Source organism: Hyperoodon ampullatus, assembly GCF_949752795.1.
Source record: "Hyperoodon ampullatus genome assembly, chromosome: 6".
In the NCBI taxonomy this organism is placed as follows: Eukaryota; Metazoa; Chordata; class Mammalia; order Artiodactyla; family Ziphiidae; genus Hyperoodon; species Hyperoodon ampullatus.
The window spans coordinates 3,531,239-3,549,015 of NC_136919.1; the positions used below are offsets into that span (position 1 = coordinate 3,531,239).

Genomic DNA, 17,777 nt, shown 5'->3' on the forward strand with positions numbered 1-17,777 from the left:
CCCCCTCCTCCCCCTCCCCCTCCCCCCTCCCCCCTCCCCCTCCTCCCCCTCCTCCCCCTCCTCCTCCCCCCTCCCCCTCCCCCTCCTCCCCCTCCTCCTCCTTCTCTGAGACTGCATGATTCCCCTTCATGCTCCCACTCTCCCTCCAGAATAGCAATTTGAGGCCAGGAAGGAACCCAGCAAGGATGCTCTTTTTCTTGCAAAGGGCAGCACTCCTTGGAAACCTGCCCTCACCCTGGTTTGGCGAAACTCACCTTGAAAGGGGCAGAGTTGAGGTGCGGTTTTTCACACCTATTCGCTTCTGAGGCCAGGGCCCCAGGTCCCAGCCTCTCCAGCCAAGTTGCAGATTGGCTGGGAAGGCACGTGATTGGTCCTTCCCGACTCAACAGCTGCTGCAGGTGAATCACATTAGCCAAGGATTAGCTTAATTGATTAGAGCCATTTCTGAACAGGGATCACTCAGGGCAGTTCTTCATATCTGACCTAATTTAGCTGTGACAAGGCTCACTGTAGATTTGCAGGGAAGGAAGAGAGATGCCAACATCTTTCTCACTTCCGAGTAAGTGTTCCTTTTCTCCATGTAACTCTGGACATTAAAGCTGGAGTTGGTTTGACCTAAAATTATATATACATATGTACAAATATGTATATATACACCTAGAGTTTACTCAGCTTCAGAATGGTTAAATTGACAAATTATATGCCCCTTAATTAAGGTATACATGCATGTTAATTAGAAACCTAGCCCAGATGTAAATAAATGGGTCAAACTACACAACCCCGCTGGACTGGAAACTGCTGATGCTCCTAGGTCTTCCTGCCCTTTCTATGCTAATGTTTTCCTTTGATGTATGCTCCCCGCATGAAGCAAGAAGTAGTTCGCTTATAAAAGCAATACATTATGTAGATGAAATGGCAAGCTAATGAACTTATAAATCTATATTTAAATAAAATAATAGCAGGTTGATTCTGTTGAGGAGAAATGAGCCAGTTGCTCTTGGTGGGTGCACGTGGACATGTCCTTGCTTCAGACATGTCATCAAGAATTATCTCAGAAAGAGATTTTGACCTGCCCGACCCCAAAGAGCTTGTGTCTGTCCTCATAAGGCCAGCACTCCCTTCTCTGGGGTAGACTCAGGTTCCTCTAAGGGTGTCTTCAGCAGCTGTGGGCTAACTCCTCTTTGCAAGCACTCTGTCCCAGTTCCCAAATCTGGGGCACTATGGCTCTGAGGGAAGAAAAGCAGCCCCTTGCCTTTGACCACACTTTAATTGCCTTAAACACTTTTCGGCAGAAATTGCTGTGAGGGCATCTACATAGCTGTTAAAGAAGTTTGTCTGGACTGACTCTAGCCTTGAAGTGTGATTTTTCTTTTTAAGTGACCGTGAAGATATTTGTCTGTTAATGGCTATCTGTTTAAGGCAGGCTAGTAAGCTAGTTCTTCAACAGTTTTCATTTTCTTGCTTGCAGGGCTAACTTAAAAGAGTTTTTTCAATGCTGCAGTGACTGAAGAAGCAGTCCACTCCCATGTAACCATGACAGAGGGCCAGAGAGCTTTTTTGCACCCTGCATTTTTACTATTATTTCCCGTTACTTAGCACCATACCCCTAAGGAACCTTGAATACAACCAGGATCTCTTTTGCATGCGACTGCAGATGCATTTCATGAATAGTTTGAACCCTTGTCGATGCATTTTTTGAAAAAAAAAAACCAAAAAAAAAGAAACTTTGTGTATGTGACTTAAAGCATGTAACCTTCAGATGTTGCATTCTAAACTGACAATAAAGACCTTTCCCAAATATGTTGGTGTTCTGAAGACTGTTTAATATGCTCTTCTAACTCCTGTGGACCAGAATAAATCAATCTATAAATAAAGCGGGAGTGTGGACATTTTCCCTCACCTAGGGAGAAGCCAGGCCAAGGCAGGGTGTTACAAGTTTTTGCACGCATCGCACTGAACCCAGCTTATTTTAACCTTGCAGGCGATAAAAGCGAAAATGGATGAACTTAGGCCTTTGATACCTGTGTTGGAAGAGTACAAGGCCGATGCCAAATTGGTATTGCAGTTTAAAGAGGAGGTCCAGAATCTGACGTCAGTGCTTAACGAGCTGCAAGAAGAAATTGGCGCCTATGACTACGATGAACTTCAGAGCAGAGTGTCCAATCTTGAAGAAAGGCTCCGTGCATGCATGCAAAAACTAGGTAGGCCCAGAACCCTGCGGGGCGGGGCCCTGCACCGCCCACCTCCCCACTCAGCTCGCTCAGGCTTAGGGAGTGGTGCTGAAGTGGACAGCGCCCGCCCGGCATCAGCGAGCAATGGCTGGATTAGGGCTCCTGGGTAGGGCTACCTTGACAGATAGCCGAGGGAAGTAGGCGCCACCTGTCCTAGGGCCTTGTCCAATCCTGTGCAGAGGCCAGCTCACAGAGCCCATTGAGCTGCACATCTGGAAAAATGATGTTAGATGTTACCTACCACCTGAAGAACGTGTGTGTGTGTGTGTGTGTGTGTGCGTGCGCACGTGCATATGTGTGTGTTGGGTGACTTTTTAAGACACACGTTTTCATAGAGCGGGAAGCATACATCTTAAGGTTCCCTCCAGCTTGCGAACGAGGGCTGATGGAGCTCCCTGAGATACTGAGTCATGCAGAAAAATCCATCACGTCACAGTGGAAGACTTGCCATTCGCAACAAGCCAGGGAGTCCCTCCTGGTGCCTGGAAGGGGTGGGACTGGAGCCGGCGGCCCCTGGGCTCCTTGGAATCTTATTTGTGGTTGATACCCACTCACCTTACCAACTTTCGTGTTAATTGCTTTAGCAAATCTTAACATGTCAGCGTCGGAGTCCACTTTTAAATAGCGCATTTAAAATCCCAATTCCATTTTCAGGTTTTCTTAGGAAAGATTGGCTGGCCCTTCCACCCACTGTTCTCTAACACAGAGGTTATTCATTTTCATATGGTTTACTTTTTAGAGTAACTTAGGGTAGCTTTTAGGGTAATTCTGCTTTATGAAAAAGTTTCCTTTAGGTTTTATCTGATGTTTCCTCTTGATTCCCTTTTCATCCCCCACCCCCCACACATGACAAGTGCCTTATTTTAAACTTAAAACATCCCAAAAGAACAAATACTTAGAAAAAAAATCCCCATTGCTATTAAGTGGGAGAGAGAGAATGTTCAAAGGACAAGGAGATCGAGTCAGCCAACCTTTTTGTTTGAAGAGGTTCCCACATCTAGTTTATTTTTAATGCCGTTCTAGGTGCCCTAGTAAAGCTCCCCCACCCAGGAGAGGGCAGTGAGCGATGCTGGGAGCATTAGGACGAATCCGTTGCGATCTGTACACTTGTATCACATGAGGGTTTATCTGCTGCGGTTTTTCAGATATGCTTCATGGCACCCACGTCCTGGTGTGTCCGGGACTGGGTGACCTGGGACAGTCCCGGGGAGTGGGTCTGGGCTGGACGGTCTCTACCAGCTCTTCCCATTTCAGCATTCAGGAGTCAGCGGGAATGTTTGCAGTGTTACTGGTTATCAGGCTTATTAGTGGTTATGGGACTCCGTGAATACTTCTGGTGGGCACTGTCCTTGGGTTTCTACCCATAAAGCTCCCTCTACCCTAAGCTCCTGTCACCTCTCTCCAGACCCTCCCACACTCCCCCTGAGGGCTCTCGGCCCCTGGGGGTTTCTTTGTTACTTATTTCTCCACAGTAGCATTTTTATTCCCTGGTAGACAGACTGTGTAGACCAGTGGGAAACCAAGATTAAACCTTCACATTTTCCATTAACGGACGAAGGGGCCACATGGAAATTCAGAGGGCAAAGTTACAGCTGATGAGAAGCTAAGGGTCTTCCCAGGAGGATTCTGCGCTTCCCAGACGAGCAGCCTTTGTGTCCGAACTCGGCCTATTTTTAGAAGCTGGGTGAATTCACTTTAGGGCTTGGGATCTTGGGGCTTTCACATGGTTCCCCTTGGGCCGCTGAAATGGCCAACTTGGGAGTAAGGAGAGAGGATGAAGAGGTCCCCGGAGCCCTGTTCTCCACCACTGAGTGCAGTCACTTCTGCGCTCAGAAAGACCTTGACCTGTAGGTGGACCTGCTGAGTCTTCGGGCAGGTGGGCGGGGATCCGTCTTTCACCAGCACTCGGGTGGGTAATGTGGGTGAACACCGAACCGAGAACCCCCATCTGGGGGAGGCAGGGTCCTAAAGTGGTAAGTGCCACTCTGTGGCCCTGAGGCTCAGCCAAGGCACTGACCACTTGGCGTTTCAGCTGCCTCTTCGTCTGTAAGCTGAAGGCGTAGGAGTCCCTGTGCCCTGGGGTCACCGTGTGAGTCCACAGACACCATTCACATCACGGGCTGCGCACTGTGCCCAGCACAGTGATAGGACACGTAGGCAGGTGGGTAGGCAGTACACGATAGCTAGACATGATTGCTAGGTAAAGAGACAGCTAGACCGATGATAGGTAGGTAGGTAGGTCAGTAGGTAGTTAGACAGACAGGTGATAGGTAAGTAGGTGAGTAGGTAGGTAAACAGATAATACATAGAAAGGTAGATAGACAACAGATAATAGGTAAATAAGTAGGTAGTTAAGTCAGTAGGTAGGTAGTTGGATAGACAACAGATAATAGGTAGATAGGTACGTAGGTAAGTCAGTAGGTATGTAGGTAGATAGACAACAGATAATAAGTAGGTAGGTAGGTAGGTAGACAGACAACAGGTAATAGGTAGATTTAGCTGCTGCTGCTTCTCCCGCTTCCTAGGTTTTCATTCAAGCTCCGTAACTTAAAGACCCAACCAATATCCTGTGTCTGCTTATTTTAGTCTTTATTTTAGCCTTGCAAATAGGTGCCATCTTAGCCTGTTTCTTTGCTGAGAGGTTGCCAGTGAGCATAGAACAGGGGAAGCCAGCACTGATGCTGTCCTGGGCGGTTAGGACTTCTGAAGATGCAGTGTCTCAGAGGTCGGCAGGTCCTACCTCGGGCTCCCCCGCCCACCCCCGGCCCCCCGCCACCTCCACCTCTTGTCTCCTGGGTCTGAAGTCTGACTGTAGGTTCCTTTTGCTCTGGAGAACAGCATCTCGGTTACCTTCCTGGTGTAATTATGGGGAAGAGGGTCTCCCTGCAGTTTCCCCAACGTGCTCTTAATTAGGTCTCTATTCTCTTCAAATGGATGTTGCTGACAATTCCATACACAGGGAAAAAAAAAAAAAAAAAAAAAAAACAAGGACTGCAGGTTCCATTGGTTTTCTGTTTCCATTTTTAAATCCCTCTCTTGATGGGACTGTATGTTTTTCCTAATGGCCCAGCCAGAACGTGAATCTGAAAGTCTGATTTCTAGAACTGGATATTGGGCTCAGCATCTCTCGGGCATCATCCGGAAGGGAGGCGGGTCCCCACGGCTCCCCTGCAGTCCCTCTGGTTCCCGAGCAAGGCAAGGGAGAAGCAGAGCTGCCCGGTGACCCCGTCCCCCGAGCTGTCACTGCCACTCCGTGGAGAGCCTGCAGAATCAGATGCCCCAGCAGCTAAACCAGCCAAAAGCAGAGACTTAAGATCCAATGCAGGACACACACTCATGCACGTGTCCCGAGCATGTCACATGCCCGTTAGTGTCAGGCCTCAGTCCTGTCTGTAAAATGAGGGGAACTAGCTGACTTTAGGGCTTCCCCCAGCTGGACCGTTCTGGTGCTCCGGTGCTAAAGCCCTCTGTAGGGAAGGTCGGGGAGACAGAGAGAGGGGCCCTTACCTCCTCCCCAGAGGCCAAGATGGAGCCGGGTGAGCAAGCTGCTCCCAAGGACAGCGGATAAGTTAGCCTATGCGGATTTGCACTCAGGACTGAGAGGGAAGTTTAGGGTGTCTCAGTCTGCAGGGGACCCACTAGGACAGCGAGGAGGGAGGGGACCCGAGTCCAGGTGCCGCCCACAGCAGTGACCTCAGTGGTCCCAGCAGGCAGGCAGGTGTCCCCCCAGGTTCCTTCCGGGAAGTGCTCGGGATTGCAAGAGGTCTCTCAGCGCCCCCGTCCCTGCCCAGGTGTGGAGGGGAGATGGGCGTCCAGGGCGGCCCTCGGGGCTCTGGGCCTGGGCTTGCAGGGAGGCTGCTCCATCCCAGGTTAGCTTTTCTGCAAGGACATGCGTCTGTCTGAGCTCCCAGCTTTGCCAGCTCTTCCAGCTTAACTCTTTCCAGTCTTTAGTGGGGGTGTGCAGACCCAGCCTGGGTCGGGGATACAAGGTGGGACAGAGGCAGATGGGCCTGGAGGCCGGGCGGTCCCGGGACCCGTCTTCCTGCTGTGGAGCAGTCAGCCCCCTCAATCTGGTCTCTGGCCCGGTTCCTTGGCGGGCACGTCGCCCTGGGGCCTGCTCAGGCTCCTGTCAGAGGTCACTCGGGCTGTTATTCAGAAGTGGCCTCCTTCTAGGAATAGCAGGAGCCACAGGATTTCATCTGCGGAGGCTGCTTTGTCCAGGCTCCCAGCTTTGCAAGGCGGCCTCCCTCCTGAGACCCGTCCTGGTCTCTCAGGGCCCTCCCAGCTGAGGGTGCTGTGCCTGGAGCCCAGCCTCCTCTGAGATGGACCTGCTCGGCTTCCTTTCCCTCCCCATCCACGAAGCCCGAGCGCTCATGACAAGAGAGGGACACTTCCGTGAACGGAACGTGCCAAGACTCCGCCTCGCGGCTCTGCCGTGGGGCTTTTTTAGATCCCATCGGTTCCCGAGGTCTTGGCAGAGCCAGTTTGGATGGAGAACCAAAAATAACTCCGTGACTCAAGCAGGGCGTGCAGCCTCCATCCCCAGTGGAGAGCTGAGCCCACAGCCAGGAGTTGGCCAAGCAGGCCTCCCGGGCCAGCTGGCCCTTCTCTGCTGCCTCCTCATCCACGATTTTAAGGCTCCCTCCGAGAGGCTGGGGGAGGGTGGGCTCAGCCCCTCGGGCCAGGGTGCACTGGGGGAGACCTCAGCCCAGGGCAGGGCGGGGCTGGGGCTGGTGCAGACGCCCTCCTCCCGCCCCCCAGCCCCCCCACAGACGGTCTCCCCTTCTCTGCAGCCACGTGTGGGCCGGACACAGTGGGACCATCCGGGGCAGCCCCGGGCCTGGACTTTGCCACAGTCTCAGTGTGAATCCAAGGCCGCTGGCCTCACTGGGCACTTATGCGTGACGGGCATCCTTCTAGAAGCTCCCCACTGGTTAACTGCTTTAATTCCCACCACCGCCTCTGGGGTGGGTATCCTTCTGGCAGATAAGGAAGCCGCCCTCAGAAGAGGCGGCCCACCTTCCCCACCCCCGTCCCCTCTGGCGGGTTACGTGGCGAAGCAGTGGGCTGAGGGCTGACGTGGATTTTCTGGGAGATGGATAGTTATACCTCTCAGTTCCTGAGAGGTGAGTCATTTGTTCGTTCATTCATTCGTTTTGGACAGCTCCCCCAGGCGGAGCCTTGCGGGGGGAGGGGCGTCCTGCCTGGGGCCATGAGACCCGCAGGCCCGGGGCCACGCCCAGGGCGTGTGCAGGCCCAGCCTGGGTCGGGGAGGCAGGGTGGGTGCCGTCCAGAAGGGAGCGGGCTCAGCAGAGGCATCGGTGTGGGTCCAGCCACAGAAGACAGGAGGGCAGGCGCGGGGTGGGGGTCTGGCTCTCCCTATGGGGGTGGGTCCGAGCGAAGGTAGGGAGGCGAGAAGAGCTGGGCAGGCGGCCGAGCCGGGCCTCCACCCGCCATCTTCACCTTCTGAGTGTGATGTAAAGGATGGATGTCTGTCTCCTTCGGGGGAGGTCGTCCCAGGCCGGGTGTGGCCACTGAAGGCTGGGCAGGGTGTTGGTGTGAGTGGACATCTCACTGGGAAGTGTGCCCGCGATGGAGCACCAGCAGGCATCCCACCCGGGGCCCCCGATCCGTGACACCCTTGGGGCCACAGTGCCTTGGGACTTCTCCTTCCAGGCAGCAGACAGGACCACTGTCCCTGACTCAGCGGTGGGGAGGCGCTGCACGGGACATTCACACAGGGCACTTTGCTGGCCTCTGGGCAGCAGGGAGATGGGCTGTTTCTGGTGTTCGGAGGGTCTGCTGTCTCCCGGGGGCAGCCCAGAATCCCCCAGGGTCACAGAAACAAAGAGGGTGCTGGGGGAGACCAGCCTAGTGTCCTGCTTCTCCCCTGCCCTCCCTCCCTCCAGACGGAACCCTCAGGGAACCCCACCCAAATTCTCAAAACTCTCGTGAGATGAGAACTTGGTCTGGGGCTCTCGTGGGCGCGCACGCTCTCGCGAGATTTCCAAGGACCCACTTTTTTCTTATTTCTCGTTGCTGTAGATGTTGGGAAACCTGCGCGTAACGTCCAGTCCCTTTGTCCTCTGTCCTCCCTCAGATGGGGGGTTGTGGACAGGGCCGGGCAGACTTGCTGTCTGCAGGGACCCTCGCCTGTCTGCAGACTCACGTACCTGCCCTGCAAGTGATGGCCTCGGGCCTTGAGGGGACAGTATTTCAGTGGGAAAGTATGCAATTCCTCCTGAAAGGGGAACAGGCAAAATATACACTGGGAAGGGATGGGCGAGTAAAAATAGTTGAGTTCCTTTTTCGAATCTGGGCCAGAGGCGGCAGCCTGGGGAGCGGCACCGCAGGGGCTTCTGAGCGGGGCAGCGTGACTTGATGGGAATTTGGCTGTAAAGCCGCCTTTCTTCTGCTTGCAGTCGGCTCTTAATCCTGGTCCAAAGCCTCCGCGTTGCCCAGATACAAGCTCTCCTGACAGCACAAAGAGACAGAGGCATCAGGCACTGGACTGGGGGTCCAGGGCGTCCACTTCTCCAGTCTTGTTCAATGATGCTGATGGGTTTACTTACCCCACTTTAAGTTTGGGGAGAGAGTGGGAGGCACCCCAGACAGTGCAGAGGCGGCCATGGGCCCCTCCCCGAGGCCGGGCCACCTCACTTGTTAGGATGACCCCCGGCTAAACCACGGTCCCTGGGTTAAGTCAGTAGCAATCTTCTGAAAACGTGCAAGTGTCCTCTAAACTTTGCAGACTGACCTCTACATCTGCTAATACAGTGGCAGTTTAGCAGAGCAGGCAGAGCTGGGGAGTTACACGCAGGCCTGGCCTGGAAGAAAGGGAGGGCGTCCTAGAAGGCACACGTCCCCGCAGGGCAGGGCCCACTGCCTACGTCGAGAGGCCAGTCGGCTTCTGAGGCTCAGGAACCTTTTGCCCTTCTGAGGCTGGCTGAGTTTACTTATTCCGGAAGGCTTCAGGGCTACACACACAGGTTGGCATCCAGGTGGCAGGAGGGGGATTTCTGCTGGGCATGGTGGCTGCCCGGGGCTATCAGGGGCAGTGGGAAGGGCGCTGGGCTGTCGGGAATGTCCGAGTGTCGTTGTGGCCCCGAGCGCATCCCGGAAGGAGCGCCCTTCCTCCTGCGCTGAACCGCGGATGCACTTTCTCCTTAGGAGGTCCAGCGGCTGCCGCCCCCGCTTCCCAGAGGAGAAAACTGTGTCTGGGCGAGGCTGACCGCCCCATCGGGAGGTGCAGCCCTGGCACCCCCGGCCCGAGGCCCAGGGGGCTGCGCCTCCCTCTCCGCACCCGCCCTGGCCTCCGTTGCTCTCTGCTTGGGGGAGGGGGTGGTGGCCTCTCTCGCCTTTGGGGCTGGGGGTGCCACGGGAAGAGCAGGGCAGGGATGGCTGAGAAGCAGCCGAGGGAGGGGCCGGTATTGGGGCTGGGCCCAGGCACTCACTCCCCTGCGCTGTGTCCTCTCTTGCAGCGTGTGGCAAGCTGACGGGCATAAGTGACCCCGTGACCATCAAGACCTCTGGCTCGAGGTTTGGGTCCTGGATGACGGACCCTCTGGCCCCAGAAGGTGATAACAGGGTAAGTGCTTCCTTCATTGGATCTGGGTCTGGGGCCGGGGGGCTGTGGACGAGCGAAACTTGGTGCCCCCGGGGCGGGGTTCCAGGGACTTTGGGGAGAGGCGAGGTCCCTTGCCGAGGTCCCTGTACTAAGGCAGAGTCACAGACCGCGGGGCGGGTCCGAGGACGCCTGCGACCCCCTCCCCGGGCGCGGCTCTGCCCCTGGGAGCGAAGGGGCTGCCTCCGGGCTGAAACCTTCCCATGCGCACAGCCCTGCCCCCGCTCCACTCAGGAACAGCATGGCCAGGCCTTCTTGTTTTAATGACTTCTCATTTGCGTTTCATTTGCCATTCCTTTCATGGCTGATGGAAACTCATGTTCTTTTTTGATTTAGGAGAAAAGTCATGTTCTTTTTTTTCTAGACTTTCCCCCCTGGATAAAAAGCTCATAAAAGGAGAGAGAGACCACCTAGTGGCATGTCTGTCTTGATCGGGATGGGGTGGGGGCTGCGTTCTGTCGTTGGATTCCCTTCGGGGCGTGGGGAGCAGAGAGGGCTGGCTGGCTGGGAGGGTGGTGCCTGGCCCACAGGGCCCAGGTGACATCCATCCGTCACCACAGCGTCCTTTGGGAGCGTTTCAGCGAAGGGAGGTTCCTAACGCCCAGGGTTCTGGCTCTTGGTGGAGGAAAGGAGCTGTGGGCATCCCTGTCCCTTGGTGGTCCACCTGCCTGACCGCTGGCACCCGGAGAGAACCCTCGCAACAGTCCAGGGCCTCTCTTACCCAGCCCCTTGCCTGCAGGACGTTTAGAAAATAAACACTTAAAAAAAACCTCAACTCTTCCTCTGGGCAGATTGAGAAAGGAGCTTAGGAATTTGAGAACCTCTGAGCCTTGTCTGGAGGATTTTCAGCGGGGAGGGATCTTGAGACTTCTGATCTTTGCTCCTCCCCCAGCCCCATTCCCACCCTTTAGACAGTGTGATCGCTTCCGTTTAGATCAGGAAGCGGCACACTTTCTCCTTTTGGGGGAGACGCCTGGGGTCCATGACGGGCTTTCCAGCGATCTGGGCGTCTGTCTTTTTATCCCACAACCTCCAGTGGGAGGAACCCCCGTCTCTCCCCTTCCTTACCCACCCCCCAGCAGGCCAGCAGCCTCTTCCCAGACCTCATCCCCGGGTCTGCAGGCAGAGAGTTCTGGAAGGAGAGGGCCGGCTACAGGCTGCAAACCCGGGAAATGACCGGGTCCGGTATTTTGGGGGTGAAGTTTGTTTGTGTTTTATTTTCTGAATGGTGACGGCTAGCTGGTCCTTGGAAGTTTTCTAAGAATTTAATTGGCCAATTAATTACCAGTTAATTACCAGTGAACCATTTAATTGGCCAATTGTTACCCTGACTACTCTTCAGTTTCATCCGCATCCCCCTGGAAAACACCACTTTGGTTCCGAGTTTGGTTAGGCGTGTGCTTGCTGCAGATGTCAGTGATAATAACAGTAATGCAGACATGAAAACAAGATGGTGATGCAGACCCTGAGCGCATGATGTATATATTCAAATACAAGAGGAAGTATTGGTTTCTAGGACACAGCGACATGTGTGCCCAGCCCTCAGCTGAGCGCACCTGTGCCTGGCCTGGTTTGGTCCCACGGCTGCCCTCCAACCGGAGATCATAGTTGTCTCTGCTGTGTTGATGAGAAAACCCAGGAGGGTCACGTGACTTGCCCAAGGTCTCAGGAAAGGCTGGCCAGTGGTTTTATTAACCATTTATTAACCGCGATGTTCCAGGTTGAGTCTCCCGAATCACCCTCCTCTCCATTGCCTTCGCCCCACCTCCTGCCTGCCCTCTGCCTGCCCTACCACACACACCCCACTGACCCAGCAGGCCTCTTGGGATCCGTGAGCTGGAACCAATGACCTTGGTGCTGCAGAGGACGAACCCCGGTCTAGAGGACTTTGCCCCATCTGACACCGCCGATGTGCCTCTGGGTCCCCATGTTGATGTCAATTTCCTTTGTCGTAGTGAGCGCTCGTCAAATTATCTTTTCTCAGAGATCACGTATCAGGGCTCCTGGAATCCCCCGGACCGTGAGGATGTAGGTTCATTTGCAGAGCCGCTGAGGTGATGATGGATGCTTTTGGAAATTAGACACCTCTTTTCTGCTTGATGATTGACCACCCTCCAGGAAAGGGGGCCCTGGTGATGGACAGAGTGCAAGCAGGAAGGCGGAAGGAGGACCTTTGCAGGAGCTGACTGCGTGGGGCGGGAGGGAGGGGACCAGCTCGCTGGCAGGGGACCCTGGGAGCCTGTTCCAAAGCTTTGGGCAGTCGGCAGTCCTGCCCCAAGCCGTGAGGTCAGCACAGCCACCAACTCACAGCCTGCTAAGCGACACGTCCCCAGGTCCTGCCACTGATCTGGAAGGGAGCTGTTTTCTTGTGTTTTGATCTTTTCCATTCTCCGTCCAGTTTTGATCACACAGAGGAGACCCATAACTCACTCCAAAAAAAATAAGTCAGTGTCAGCTTCAGTGCAGGAGGCCACAGAGGGCGAGGAAAGAGGGGTGTGGCCAACAGCCAGGGTGGGGAATTGCCTTGGGACCCCTGTCCGGGAGCCCTCAAAGGGGCTTTCGGGTCCCCCTGCCTTTGTGCTGAGCTGTTAGAACCAGGTTAGCTCGTTCATTAAGCACCACCTGTGTGCAGGGCACTGTGCTGGGCTCCGGTGGTCCTCCACCCTGTCCAGAAGCTTCTGATGGCACCAGAGCTCTGGAAGCCATGCTCTCGTCACCCCAGGCTGTGTCCCTCTCCCGGGAGACCAAGACGCTGAGGCACGTACCTCTGACTGTGGACCCTTCGAAGGTCCGGCATCCACCATCCCTCTTAACAGCCGTGCTTCCGCCGTAGAAGTCCCAGGCCCGCTCACATCAGACATTGGTAAGGGGACCAGCCAGCCTCTGGCCCCCAGGAAGTTCATGTTCAGAGGGGTGGTCTCATCACTAAAACACGTCTCGTTTCCCAAACAGCAGTGAGCTCAGTTTAGTGTTTAAAAGTCTTTTCCTGTCATCTAAACAGTGTCACAGCCATCCAGGTATTTTATTCCTACGGAATCCGTCTTCCTGAAGGTCGTATTATCCGAACTGCACGGTCACACTGTTTCGTGTGGTTGGGGACGGTCTTGGGGCTGCTGACCTTGCCCCCCTTTCAACCCTCACTCCCCAGTGAAGCCTCCCACCTCCCCACTCACCTGTTCAGCTAAGGGCTCCCTTTAGAGCATCTTTCCCACCCGTGCCGGCTCCTTGAGGTCAGTCCCTGCCAGGAGGACATGTGACAGATGCCTGCCCCGCCAAAGGGAGGAGAGGACATGGTCACGTTACTAAGCCAGGACCTTTGGGCAGCTTCCCTCCCTGCCTCCGCCCCTCCCGGGTACATCCCTGCTGATGGGGCCAGACTCGACACCATCACCCCGCCCTGCCCTGCCCTGCCCCGAGGTGGCCCTCTTCACTAAAAAGCACATGAAAATAATAGGGACAATTAGGAAAACCCCACCGAACCGAAATGCAGTCAAGATGTGGGAATACCCAGGTTTTCTTACAGGGGAGCTGGCGTTGGGCGTTTTGATTCCAGTGAGCTGGTAGGCCACATCCACTCAAGGCGTGGCATTTACAAAGAAAGAATCCGGAGGTGGCTTTGTTTTATCTTTTCTGGCAAAGGGACCCTCATGGATGGGGGAGCTTGCGCACTGGCCTCAGACCTGCCGAGGGGACTCCTCTCGCCACTCGCCCAGGGGGCCTGCCTTCTGCTGACAGAAGCACCCGCAGCGGGGGCTCTGAGCCCCGCTGCCCCAAGGGCCCCTTTCTCCCTTGGGCTTCCCTGGCTTCTGTCCCCCGGTGTGTTCTCAGCTCTCCCCCGCCGCCTCAGCCTGGGTCCCCACGGTCCTTCCCGCAGGACGATGGCCACAGGGAGCTGCAGCCTGCATAGAGCGTGGCCCTGAGGTCACCAGCACTCAGAGGGCAGGGAACGAGTTCCCATCACTTGGAGAACATGAGGCGCATGGCCACCTGGGCCACCCGAGGCATCCTGCCGCGCGGTGGTGGGTGAAGCGGGCGGTGTGGTCAAGCCCAGGAGTGAGCGAGTGGAGGGTCGCCGTCCCCTTCTGTCTGTGCCCGTGAACAGAACCTGCTGTATGGGGTCGGTTGGGCAGTTCAGAGGACAGCCTCGGGAGTCTGGGAGGAAGTGGCCCAGCGAAGACAGGCAGTGGGTGTGTCCTGTGCGAGATGCAGTCCGCTTTCTGGTGAACAGACCGTGTGGCCCTGGGTGAGACCCTCACCCCTGGGCCTCTCCGAACTGGGGACTTGGAACAGGTGGTCTCGGGGACCCTGCCGAACGTCCGAATCCCCTGGAAGCTTTAACCAGCCGATGCCCGGCTCTACCCCCAAGGTCTGTGTCATGGTTCTGGGGTGTGAAAACTCCCAGGGGACCCAGCCAGGTTGAGGACTGTGGTCCCAGGCCTCCGCGGTTCAGATGCAATGGTTCTGGGTGGCATCCTGGAGGGGATGGGATTCCATCTGAGCCTTGGAACGTGGAGCAGGCGGGGAAGGACAAGGCATTTGAGGTGAGATCAGAGTGAACTCGTGGGGGTGGAGGCACTGCCAAAGGCTCATCGCAGGCCCTGGGGGTCCCGTGATGCGCTCCTCTTTTGCACAGAGGGGCTCAGTGGTGGCCTAAACCCTCCAGGCCGAGAGCTGGTTGTTACACATTTAGCGCCTGTGCTGATTTTCTCTCCCACCCTAAATTGCCTTTTCCAAGTGTTGCCCCCTGCGACCAACTTGCCAGTTTATCGGAGGAAAAGGCAGTTTAAAAATCCTTAGAAATTGGATGCTGACTTCACCCGGCTCTGCCCACAGGAAGGACGTGCTGATCCCTGGGTGTCCAGGGATGCATCAACCCAACCGGGTCCCCACCATCAAAGACCCGGTCGTGGGGGAGGCAGACAGAGCTGAGATGGGGGGATCAGGAGAGGGTGCAGCGGGGGGCTGTCACTTGAGCTAAGTCTTGAGAGAAGCCGTGAGCTCCCTGTCTGGGAGGTAACCAAGAGGAGGCGAGATGTCAGGGCGTCTGCACATGATCCCACGGACCTCTGACACCTTCCGCCCAGCCCTGCGCTTGCCCCGTTCTAATGCATGGCCCACATCGCTGAGGGCTGCTCTGACGGAGCCTAAGGATAATGAAAAGCCTCAAATGAGACCCAGTCTTTAAAAAAAATGTTGTTAAAAACAAAAAGCACATCTGCCTCTAAGCATCTGAATGGATGTCTCAGGAACCAGGTTACAGGTTTTTGGGGTTTTTAAAATATTTTAACGCATGCGCAATACCGTGTCTGAAAACTCCCACATCCTTAATCCCTCCTGCAGCCGGCAGAGCCCTTGACGGATAAAGCAGCTGCCTTCTTGCCAGACAGATGCGCTGGGAACGGCATTAGCCCGGCAGATTTTCCTCTGACTAACTGCATTGCTTTCTAATTTGCTCCCATGTTGGTTGAAAATGACTAAAGCGTTTTGTGCAAAGTCTAGACAGCTTTCGAGTCAACTGGCATTTAAGCAGTCATCGGAAAGCTCTTCTTCTTGTGACCCCAAACTTGGGCCTCTACTGGGTTTGTTATCTTGGTTGATTTGAGCAATCAGAGCCTTCTGGAAGCCCGGAGAGGCGTGACAGGACTGGGTGTGACAGAGTGATTACACTCGGAGCATCCCAAATGCCAAATTAATGACGTCCCCCCACCGGACTGGTGATTCAGTCCGGCCTGCTGTGAGGGCCTGGATGAAAGGAGAGGCCTGACGCACGAGCCCCCTGGGATATCGGGCATCGCCCTTCCTGGCGACCTTGATAATGGTCATCCCTGCAGACTGCCTGGTGTTGTGGGCACTTGTCCTCCTGCGGGCCCAGGCGGCTGTGCCCTCTGCCACAGCGTCCTGCTGGAGGGCGGTGTCACATGCTGCTGGAGGGCCAGCCTTCCCAGATGACCCACAGCCTGGGGGCAGCCCCACCCACTTGGCGGGAACAGCAGAGGGTGGCTGCCAGCCACGCCCACGGCGCGGCTGCAGGTCCCAGGCTGTCGGTTCCCACACCCTTGTGCGTGGTGTCCTTTCTCCAGGCTGGACGCTTCCTCCCCTGGTGGGGAGACAGCCCTGGCCCCTGTGAAAGGCACCCCGTGGGTTTGGAGGAAGGACGTGACCCTGTTGAGTCTATTTTCTCCCAGTCCTTCCAGCTCCTTCTCTGGGTGCCGAATCACTAAATCCCAAGTCCAGGAGGGGATGCCTACCCGGGAGGGGGCCCCCTGCTTCAGCACCACTGACAGGTCCACTGTGTCCGCAGGTCTGGTACATGGACGGCTACCACAACAACCGCTTTGTCCGGGAGTACAGATCGATGCTGGCCTTCATGACCACGGACAATTTCACGTCCCACCGCCTCCCGCACCCCTGGTCCGGCACAGGGCAGGTGGTCTACAATGGCTCCATCTACTTCAACAAGTTCCAGAGCCACATCGTCATCAGGTTCGACCTAAAGACAGAGACGATCCTGAAGACGCGCAGCCTGGACTATGCCGGCTATAACAACATGTACCACTACGCCTGGGGTGGTCACTCGGACATCGACCTCATGGTGGATGAGAACGGGCTGTGGGCTGTCTATGCCACCAACCAGAACGCCGGCAACATCGTCATCAGCAAGCTGGACCCCATCTCCCTGCAGGTGCTGCAGACCTGGAACACCAGCTACCCCAAGCGCAGCGCGGGCGAGGCCTTCATCATCTGCGGGACCCTCTACGTCACCAACGGCTACTCGGGGGGCACCAAGGTCCACTACGCCTACCAAACCAACGCCTCTACCTACGAGTACATCGACATCCCCTTCCAGAACAAGTACTCGCACATCTCCATGCTGGACTACAACCCCAAGGACCGCGCCCTGTATGCCTGGAACAATGGCCACCAGATCCTCTACAACGTCACCCTCTTCCACGTCATCCGGTCTGATGAGTTGTAGTCCCCTCGACCTGGAAGCCAAGGGTCCGAGTCCTCACCCACCTGGAAATTCCTGTGGAACAGCTGCCAAATTAATATTGGTGAGACGAACAAGGCTAACTTGGAAAAATCATCAGCAGCGTGGACTCCGGCATCACGGGGTGGCGTTGCCCCCCGTGTTTCTCCAGCTCCAGCCGGAGGGCGGCCAGTGTGGGAAGAAGCCCCCGTATATACGGCTGGAATTGCAGCCCAGGGCTCCCTGGTTCCCCCGCCCTGGTCCCCTTTCTGGTCAATATACTCAAGAAGTAAGGCACTGACTGTTGGCCAATTGTTACCGAGAACAACCCACTGTTAGGATCGCATGGACTTGTCCGTAGATCATGGTCAGCTCGATGGACCTGAGTGTCGTGTCTCATTGAAGTCCCCCTCCCCCGGGCCTTGCTTGGTGGCCGAGGGGGCCACGTAGGCTAGTGTAACTCGCATCTCATCACTGCTGCCGTCCTTGACCACGTGTTGTGTCTTAGATGTACTGTGCTGAGACTCCAAGTAGCCTGTGGACCCGAGTTAGTCCCCAAGAGCGGTGGCCGGTGTGTGTGGCGTGGACAGGCTCAGTGCCACACCGTTTGAATCCGCGTACCCCGTAGATACATCGTGCAATGTCCATCTGTTGTTTCCTCGAGGTGGTGACTTGTCTGTTTAGTTGATGCCATGAATGTTGTAAATGCAATGCCGTAGTTTGGATTAATAAGTGGATGGTTTTTGTTTCTAAAGAGGAATAAAAAAAACACATCAATGTTCGCCCTTGTAGAGAGACGATCAATTTCATGTTGCTAATCATGAAAGGAAATACCCTCTTCTTGTTAAATTATCTAAATAGTGTAACCCCAGATGAGAAGGGCTCATCTAGGGAAACTTCGGTTTCCAACGGGAAAAAAATGCTCCTGAGGGCAGCAGTGTGCGGAAAGGAC

The 17,777-nt window shown here is 55.5% G+C and overlaps 1 protein-coding gene across 1 annotated transcript in view; it reads left to right on the top strand.

Moving 5' to 3' along the window:
- The window catches only part of OLFM1 (olfactomedin 1), a gene marked incomplete at both ends in the record, with an annotated part of 22,816 nt that extends 5,985 nt beyond the window's left edge, over positions 1–16,831 (top strand). Inside the window, 3 exons of the mRNA XM_079706659.1 lie at positions 1,982–2,201; positions 9,713–9,819; positions 16,157–16,831. Of these exons, the coding sequence (XP_079562785.1) occupies positions 1,982–2,201; positions 9,713–9,819; positions 16,157–16,831 (1,002 nt within the window). The remainder of the gene's footprint in view (positions 1–1,981; positions 2,202–9,712; positions 9,820–16,156) is intronic.
- Positions 16,832–17,777: the final 946 nt, after the last annotated feature.